General features: G+C 42.3%; 1 protein-coding gene across 1 annotated transcript in view; it reads left to right on the top strand.

The window, feature by feature from the left end:
• The first annotated feature begins 2,303 nt into the window (after positions 1 to 2,303).
• Positions 2,304 to 10,368, top strand: part of LOC139576613 (single-stranded DNA-binding protein 2-like) — a 91,562-nt gene continuing 83,497 nt past the window's right edge. The window contains exon 1 of the mRNA XM_071402899.1: positions 2,304 to 2,441. Within this exon, the coding sequence (XP_071259000.1) occupies positions 2,386 to 2,441 (56 nt within the window). The 5' untranslated portion in view covers positions 2,304 to 2,385. The remainder of the gene's footprint in view (positions 2,442 to 10,368) is intronic.

Raw genomic sequence — 10,368 nt, 5'->3', positions numbered from 1 at the left:
GGCCACCAGTTGCCACATGCAGCACGACACATCTCCTCCGCATAGTTGGTCAGGCTGTCGATTGTGGCCTGTGGATTGCTGTCCCACTCCTCTCCACTGGCTGTGTGAAGTCAAATCAAATCAAATGGTATTGGTCACATACACATGGTTAGCAGATGTTAATACGAGTGTAGCAAAATGCTTGTGCTTCTAGTTCCGACAGTGCAGTAATATCTAACAAGTAATCTAACAAATTCACAACGACTACTTTATACACACAAATGTAAAGGGATGAATAAGAATATATACATATAAATATATGGATGAGCGATGGCCATGCGGCATAGGCAAGATGCAGTAGATGGTATAGAATACAGTATATACATATGAGATGAGTAATGTAGGGTATGTAGACATTATTAAAGTGGCGTTATTTAAAGTGACTAGTGATTCCTTTATTAAATCCATTTATAAAATGTATTAAAGTGGCCAGAGATTTGAGTCTGTATGTTGGCAGCAGCCACTTTATGTTGGTGATGGCTGCTTAACAGTCTGATGGCCTTGAGATAGAAGCTGTTTTTCAGTCTCTCGGTCCCAGCTGTGATGCACCTGTACTGACCTCGCCTTCTGGATGATAGCGGGGTGAACAGACAGTGGCTCGGGTGCATCGGGTGCAAGTTGCTGGATATTGGCGGGAACTGGAACATGAGGTTGTACACGTTGATGCAGAGTATCCCGAACATGCTCAATGTGTGACGTGTCAGGTGAGTATGCAGGCGATGGAAGAAATGGGACATTTTCAGCTTCCAAGAATTGTGTAGAAATCCTTGCGACATGGTGCCGTGCATTATGCTGAAACATGAGGTGATGGCAGCGGATGAATGGCACGACAATGTGCCTCAAGATCTCGTCACAGTATCTCTGTGCATTCAAATTACCATCGCTAAAATGCAATTGTGTTCATTGTCCGTAGCTTATGCGTGCCCATACCATAACCCCACCACCACCACCACCACCACCACCACGGGGCACTCTGTTCACAATGTTGACATCAGCAAACCGCTAGCCCACACAACGCCATACACGTTGTCTGCGGTTGTGAGGCCGGTTGGACATACTGACAAATTCTCTAAAACGCTGTTGGAGGCAGCTTATCGTTGAAAAATTAACATTCAATTGTCTGGCAACAGCTCAGGCTACATACTGCAACACATGTTTCAGACTGGATGCCTCCTTGTACTTTATCGAATCGGTGCTGTCTAAATCCCAAATAAAAATGGAAAGATATAGCAAGATTTTGTATTACACAAATCCATTGATAATCAACTGATGAGAGGGGACTCAAATGAACAAATAAGTCTGTGATGGTTTCTGTTCCCAACACTTCAGGTTCTGTTGCTCCCGGTTACAGTAATTCACAAGGTGTCAACTTGTGGCATCTAAGAGGGTGGAGTGATCTACACTATTGCCTTGAACGGATTAAACAGAAAACAGCACAGACAAGAAATTAGTTAGTTTACTAAAGTGGATTATTTCAAATATTGCCATTGTGAGAATGATGCATTTCATTGTTTAGTTTACTTTGTGTGTAATTGGCTCACATGAGAAGGGGATACAACACTACAGAATGTTGTTGGATCTCTCACCTCTGTTTGTCAGTCTCTTCCCATTCTACACCCATTCCCAAATTCAACATTGGCTATGTAATAGACCCATGTAATTCCAGTTCATATTTGCGAGGGTTGTTTGCGCAATGCGTTGTCTGCGCAATGCGTTGTCTGCGCGTCGGGTGTGATTGTAGAGGGGGTGATTGTCTATTAAAGGGGCAGCCAGTTGTTTAAAATCCTATTCGGACTGTTTCAAATCCCCCCTTGCACTCAGAGAGTATAATGGAGGGAGGAGGGAGGAGTGCGGGTGTGTGTGAGAGAAAGAGAGATAGCGAGAGAGAGAGTGTGTGTATCTGTGATAGTGTACATGCTTGAGCGCTTGTGGATGTGTGTGTGTCTGCGTGCGCGCGTGTGTGAGGGTGAGGGTGCGTGAGTGTGTGCTTCTCTGTGTGTATGCGTGTATGTGAGCGCAAGCGCCAGGGAGAGCGGCACACACAGCCAAGGCAGACGGAAGGAGAGAGAGAAAGAGAGAGAGAGCTAGGAGCGAGAGAAAAACAGAGAGACAGAGATAATGTAGAGGAGGGAGGGAGGGAGGGGAGGGAGGTTCTGGGGGAGTTATAAGGAAGGGCGTGGCCAGCAAACTGTCAGTCACTGCCGTTTACCACACAAAATGGGTGTGCTCAAATACAAGGACATCCAATGGCAAGCGACGTTGCTTGTGTCACCATGGTGATGGGGCTGTACTCAGGGAGGTTGTGATGGGTTGACAGGTGCGTGACAATCGGAGCTCTCTGCAAGCATGTACGCCAAAGGCAAGAGTAACAACGTGCCGTCCGACAGCCAAGCCAGAGAAAAGTAAGTTTTATTTATGGGGGGAAACCGCAGCAATGAGGGAGGATTGAGAAAGTTAATGAACCTCCGGGTCAGTCACACGGAGCTGTCGGAGAAGAGAGACATTGCAAGAGACTCATAAAGGCATGATTGAGGCTTTGCACGGCTTTAAAAGTTGACTATGTCAATTTCTTTGTAAATTCTGGATATTACAAGAAAGATTACAATAGAACATCATGGGAAAATAGAATATATGCACGAGGCTAGCCGACTTACATGACCGTGGTTCATAGGACACCTTTTACCGTTATACTAGGCTAGTATTTCTGCGACATAGCCTACATTTTTGACAGCAATGCTTATCAATCTACAGTTTGTCAGTTAGCGATATTTCGCTATATAGTATGCAAAAACATTATACTGTCTGTAGAGGTAGCTGTTGGAAAGCCTAGGCAACTGTTATGTTCAAGTTTTTCAGTGGAGCTTTATGCACGCTTACATGCCCACGTCGTGCATATTGTTGTGAGTAGAAGTTATCTTTGCATTAAGTTGACAAGCAGGTAACACTATCGCTGTTAGTTCAATCAACCCATCCATTGCATGCTACAGTACCTCGCAGCAGCTGACACAGACAGACAGGCTATTAAATAGCCAGCATAGCCTAATGTGGTATCTGTCATCATTATTAAGCTATCATTAACATTACCTGCATTTTTACTTGCATAGTCTAGCGTAGCCTACAGGTCAAGGTGCCTAAACAATATGCTTATGTACATTTTCGAAAAACATGTTATAACTACAGGGTTATACAATGCATGCACATTGCAACCAATGTGTTTTTCAGTTGAACAAATAATTAAGGTATTGACACCAATGTCCGGCCGGGGGCTTTTCAATTGTAATTTCTGTAAAAATAGCCTACAACATAATGTAATTTCTGTCAAAGATTTATAAAACATTTATATCATTTTATGCATACTGTAGCCTCAGAATTATTTCCGATGAATGTCTCTGTTGAGTGAGCACATCTTGTCTAAAGAAGAAACAATTTCCCGGGAGACAGACAGGAGAACTTGGTTACATTAGGCAGGTTTCTATTAACCCAGGCACTTGGCACACACTGGTTGAATTGACGTAGATTTTCAAAAAATCGAATACATTTTTATCTGTTCGACAGGGGTGGGTTCTTCTTTTGTCATAGGCACATGGAAATTATTAGACTATTGCTAATATTAGTCAATTCTTGCCAAGGGCTTAACTTTGTGTTGCATATTGGGGAGGTTAGGGTCAATTGTTTCCGGGGTCAACACCCGTACATGGGGGTCATGGGCCCCCAACCCAGGAGAAAAAATTAAATAAATGTAAAATGGTTGTTTCTGGTTAATTTTGAAGGGAAAATAAACAAACGTTACTGATAATCTGGTCAATGTATCCCAACCACAACTGAAATACTAATAATTTATATATTACTTTAAACTGTTGGTCTAACTAACAGTTCTGTAGTTAACTACGCTTGGCAATTATTTTGTAGAACGACTGTGAGAAAGTCAGTTCTGAGGTGTGTTCAGTTCAATTGAATGTTTGCTACGTTGCGTAATGGCTTGTACTGAACAATGTTCTTCAACGTTCTTGAACAGACTTTGAGGTAGCCTACCTTTGCTCCGTTTGGCAGATGTGAGGGGGTTGTGGCTTGAAGCAATGAGTGTGGTATTTGAAGGATAGTGGTGCATTTTTAACCCACAACACAACCCCACCCCGTTTTTCAACTGGTCGTTCAGAACAGCACAGTTTCCGTTTAATTGAATATTGCATTACGTTTTTTCATACTGAACGCAGCCATGGTGACTTTTCTACTCTAAAATTAATAAAAATGTAATTATGGTGACAGCATTAAAATGGTAATTTTATGCTCCAAAATTGAGCCTAAAATGGTCCATATTATCAGGCTGGTGTGTTATTTAGCAATAAGCATCATCACCTGTAGCCCAACTGATGCAGCATAGAGCCCTGCACAGCATAGAGCCCTGCACAGCATAGAGCCCTGAATTTTAAGCCAGAGTCCTACCCACGCCCGAGACATTCAAGGCCCTAACCTACCCAGGCCCGATTGCTTCTGCCAAATGTAACCCTTTCACACGTACCAACAAACGGGTGTGATCATTCACGCTTATTTAGAACGTCCAGTTTCGATTGACGCAGCAGTCAGCATTTGAGCTAGCCACACTGTTTTTTCACAGAAACATTTTGCACAAACAGAGTCCATACAAAGTTATGTCCTGAATGTGACCAGTTTATTTTTGGATGCAATGTTAGAATAAAAACATGAGCTGGCTCATACACAGGGGAAATTATTTTATGTAGAGGTGCTAACAGTGAATAAACTATAAGCTCTAAAAATAGAGTCGCACACTCTATATATAACCTCCCAGTAATTTATTGGGTAAATCTCCAACGTTTCGGCATCACTGCCTTCTTCTGGTTGATTGTTCCAACATTCACAGAAGTAGCGACAGCATAACACAATTATCATCCAAACCGGAAAATGTAGCCTACAGCGCTAACTGAGGAAAGATTGACTTAACACAAGCGGTCATATTTAGATAACTCTCGACTGACAGAAACCACAATATGAATTGGCTAATAGCAATTACTATTTGGGTAGTTTGTGCGCGCCGCCTTGTTTGTTTTTTTCACGTCAACCAAAGATAATAAAGAGGAGACAAGATGAGTTTGGTCTGTTTGCTGTATGCATGTTGAAGGGAGTGTGTCGTCTACCGTCATTCCCTTCATTCACTTCCGGAAGTATACCATTCTTTCACCTCATTATAACATCTTTGGTCTGACAGATGTTTACGTGACACCCAACATGCATTGTATAATGTCAACAAACATGGCGGAAGGCCTCCCGAGTGGCGCAGTGGTCTAAGGCACTGAATCGCAGTTCTAGCTGTGTGTCACGTTCGTCGTAATGATGAGACCAAGGCGCAGCGTTATATGAATACATACTTTTTAAATTAACGAATAAACACTAAACAAACTAACAAAACGAACGTGAAGCTATATTATAACAAGTGCTGACATGCAACTACATATAGACAATAACCCACAAACCAAACTGGAAAACGGCAACCTAAATAGGATCCCCAATCAGAGACAATGATAAACAGCTGCCTCTGATTGGGAACCAATTCAGGCCACCATAGACCTACATATGCCTAGACTACACACACACACCTAGACATACAAAACCCCTAGACAATACAAAACAATCATACCCACCCTCGTCACACCCTTACCTGACCAAAATAATACAGAAAACATAGAATACTAAGGTCAGGGCGTGACACTGTGTCACTAGAGATCCTGGTTTGAGTCCAGGCTCTGACGCAGCCGGCCGCGACCGGTAGACCCAAGGGGCAGCGCACAATTGGCCCAGCGTCGCCCAGGTTAGGGGAGGGTTTGGCCGGCAGGGATGTTCTTGTCCCATCGCGCACTAGCGACTCTTGTGGCGGGCCGGGCGTAATGCGTATGGTGTTTCCTCCGACACATTGGTGCGGCTGGCTTCTGGGTTAAGAGGGCATTGTGTCAAAAAGCAGTGCGGCTTGGCTGGGTTGTGTTTCGGAGGACGAACGACTCTCGACCTTCGCCTCTCCCGAGTCCGTACGGGAGTTGCAGCGATGGGACAAGATTGTAACTACCAATTGGATACCATGAAATTGGGGAGAAAAAGGGTTAAAAAAATAACTAACTTAAATTTTTTTTTAAATGTATTTATATAAAGAAACATGGCACCACACATAGCTGGCAAATAGCTTAGCATTAGCTCATTATAATCAGTACAAACTTCATAAAAGTATTTTACACACATCATAGGTGTCCATTACAATCGATTCAATATTCAGAATACATTATTTGTCACCAGTACTTGAAAAGATGTGAATAAGACTGTTAATACATTATGCTCCATACATACATACATGGGGCGACAGGTAGCCTGGTGTTTAGAGCGTTGGGCCAGTAACCGAAAGTTTGCTAGATCGAATCCCTGAGCTGACAAGGTAAAAATCTGTCATTCTGCCCACTGTTCCTAGGCCATCGTTGTAAATAAGAATTTGTTCTTAACTGACTTGCCTAGTTAAATAAAGGTTAAATAAATAAAAAAAATACATGCACTACCGTTCAAAAGTTTGGGGTCACTTAGAAATGTCCTTGTTTTTGAAAGAAAATGTAAAAAATGGTCCATTAAAATAACATCAAATTGATCAGAAATACAGTGTAGACATTATTAATGTTGTAAATGACTATTCCAAAATGAGTGTGAGTATCCATAGCAACGGCTCCGCTTGGGCTGCTCAATGAAGAGACATGAGAGAGCAGTAAGCTGTTAGCTACTTTCCGTCACTTTAAAATCCGACAATTTAAGAAACATTATTTTATGTGAAATAATCTCTTCTGTCTTATATTTGACGAGGTTGAAGAACTTCTGACACCATGTTATGATCTTAGCAGCAAAGCACAAGCAAATGGCTCAGCTTCAAGATGTTTGTGATTCATTTAGTGATACCCGAGCCCTCCCCTTACCCTAGTTATTGATGAAAAAGCAGGCCCTACCCTAACCCGATGTATTGTGTCAGGCCCCGTCGGGCTCTGGGCAGGTAGCAGTGCTCTATAAATAAATAGGCTGAAGCATGTGGTTGCCAATCTGTATTTGTGCTGATCATTGTCTAAATCAGTGCTTCCCAAACGTTTTCAGTCATGGCTCCCTTTCATCATGGGGGAACATCCTATGCCCCCTCACCTCCACCAATTGAATGAACTGCTACTATTATTTTATTTTGTAGATTTTCTCAATTTAAATAAAATATACAGTAAAGGTGGTTCTAGAAGTATTCTTAGTGTGACTATTAGGTTGTATAAACATGATGAGTGACCCCCCCCATACAATTTTGACCTTTAAATGTGTGTTCTAAACATAAATAAGGAGGAAAGGTTGCAGCCGCTGGTCAGAGTCTGAGACAGGCAGGCTGCCAATGGCTGGGTAGAGAACAGGCTTGGTTGAGAAAACTGCTTGAGGTTCAGAGAAACAGCCCTTCTCTAATTCTGTAGCCTACTAGAATAAACTTTGAAAGAATTACTTTCTAGTAGGCTACAGAATTAGAGAAGGGCTGTTTCTCTGTAGTTGTTTCAAAGTTTATAATACTAACAAAGTTCCCTTTGAACTCACAAAATTGAGCCCAATATAAGTGTTAACCAATTATCACTCGTTTTGAGAAATAGTACTCTCACACGCGCATCTCGTCACTTTGCAATAGAAACTTTGTCCATTTGAAACATATACTTTTCTATATAATTCTTATTCGTGCTTATGAAATGCTAAATGTGACTGTACATTTTTATTTGTACAAGTTATCTCACAGAATTAATGGTTTGAGAGAGAGAAAGAATGGAGCTATTGCTCTGTTCTCCTTACAAGCCTTGCGCAACTTTTTTCCCTTCACAAACCAAGGCCTCTGAGGAACAGGCCTAACCAAAAGCGTAATTGGCGGCGGGAATTGAGTACTACTGTGTAGTGTAAAACCACAGGAAGCAACCCACTGGGCACACACTGGTTGAATCAACGTTGTTTCCACATCATTTCAATAAAATTACGCACCTGATTCTTGCCTTCTATCTGTGCTGTCTTTTGCGGGCTACCTGAAGCATAACAAATTTGTGGGCAGGGCATACAGGCTGTTGCGTCACCTTATTAATGCGCAATTTGCCTAATAGGATAATGGAAACCCTTCAACCACATAAGTTTTATTAGACATAAAGAAAATGTAGAAATTGTGTTTTTTAAGGTGTGACATCATTACGTCCAGCTGTTCTTATCGACACAAGACAGATCAAATAAAATGCTATTGGTCATGTACACGTATTTGCTGATGTTATCGCAGGTGCAGTGAAATGCTTGTGTTTCTAGCTCCAATATATATACTGTATATATGATACACTCACTGCCCAGTTCAAGAAAAAATGTATCACTCCTACAGACAGTGAGTCACGTGGCCGTGGCTTGCTATATAAAGTAGGCAGGCATCGAGGCATTCAGTTACTGTTCGATTGAACGTTAGAATGGGCAAAACAAATGACTTGAGCGACTTTGAGCATGGTATGATCGTCGGTGCCAGGCGCGCAGTATCCAGTATCCAGTATCCAGTATCCAGTATCCAGTATCTCAGAAACTGAGCTTTTCACACAACAGTGTCTAAGGTTTACCGAAAAAAAAATGGTGCGACAAACAAAAAACATCCAGTCAATGACAGTCCTTTGTGACGAAAACAGCTCGTTGATGAGAGAGGTCAAATGAGAATGGCAAGAATCGTGCAAGCTAACAGGCGGGCCACAAACAGACAAATAGCAGCACAGTACAACAGTGGTGTGCAGAATGGCATCAGAACGCACAACTCGTCGATCCTTGTCACAGATGGGCTATTGCAACAGACGACCACACCGGGTTCCACTCCTATCAGCTAAAAACAATAAGAAGCGCCTCCAGTGGGCACGCGATCACCAACACTGGACAATTGAGGAGTGGAAAAACATTGCCTGGTCCAATAAATGTCGGCTCCTGTTGCGTCATGCTTATGGCAGAGTCAGGAATTGGCGTAAGCAGCATGAGTCCGTGGACCCATCCTGCCTGGTACAGGCTGGTGGTGTACTGGTGTGGGGAATGTTTTCCTGGAACACGTTAGGTCCCTTGATACCAATTGAGCAACGAGTGTTTCCGACACCTTATAGAATCCATGCCCTGAAGAATTCAGGCTCTTTTTGAGGTAAAGGAAGGTCTGACCCGGTAAAAGATGGGTGTGCCTAATAAACTGTCCGATGTGTGTTATTTATAAAAAGCCTATTGCCAGAATGCTAACAAAATTATAAAGCCAGTCAATCCAGCTAATAAAGCTATACGTACAGTTGAAGTCACAAGTTTACATACACTTAGGTTGGAGTCATAGGTTGGAGTCATCGTTTTTCAACCACTCCACAAATTTCTTGTTAACAAACTATAGTTTTGGCAAGTTTGTTAGGTCATCTACTTTGTGCATGACACAAGTAATTTTTCCAACAATTGTTTACAGACAGATTATTTAACTTATAATTCACTGTATCACAATTCCAGTGAGTCCGAAGTTTACATACAATAAGTTGACTGTGCCTTTAAGCAAAACAGCAGGTTGGCCTTGAAATACATCCACAGGTACACCTCCAATTGACTCAAATGATGTCAATTAGCCTATCAGAAGCTTCTAAAGCCATGACATAATTTTCTGGAATTTTCCAAGCTGTTTAAAGGCACAGTCAATTTAGTGTATGTAAACTTCTGACCCACTGGAATTGTGAACAGTGAATTATAAGTGAAAGAATCTGTCTGTAAACAATTGTTGGAAAAATGACTTGTGTCATGCACAAAGTAATGTCCTAACCGACTTGCCAAAACTATAGTTTGTTAACAAGAAATTTGTGGAGTGGTTGAAGCCACTTATCACTTTTGCCTTATTGCAAGGTGCTCCATCATGCTGGAAAAGGCATTGTTTGTCACCAAACTGTTCCTGGATGTTTGGGAGAAGATGCTCTCGGAGGATGTGTTGGTACCATTCTTTATTCATGGCTGTGTTCTTAGGCAAAATTGTGAGTGAGCCCATTCCCTTGGCTGAGAAGCAACCCCCACATGAATGGTCTCAGGATGCTTTACTGTTGGCATGACACAGGACTGATGGTAGTGACTAGTGTTCAATGACTATGTACATAGGGCGGCAGTCTCAAAGGTTCAGGGCAGGGTACTGGGCGGAAGGCCGGCTAGTGGTGACTATTTAACAGTCTGATGGCTTGGAGATAGAACCTGTTTTTCAGTCTATCACTCCCAGCTCTGATGCACCTGTGCTGTCCCCGGTGATGTGTAGGCTGATACCCT

This window comes from Salvelinus alpinus, chromosome 5 (genome assembly GCF_045679555.1).
Source record: "Salvelinus alpinus chromosome 5, SLU_Salpinus.1, whole genome shotgun sequence".
NCBI classification, from domain to species: domain Eukaryota; kingdom Metazoa; phylum Chordata; class Actinopteri; order Salmoniformes; family Salmonidae; genus Salvelinus; species Salvelinus alpinus.
The sequence above is the reverse complement of the archived record's forward strand: the minus strand, read 5'-3'. Positions and strand labels throughout refer to the sequence as shown.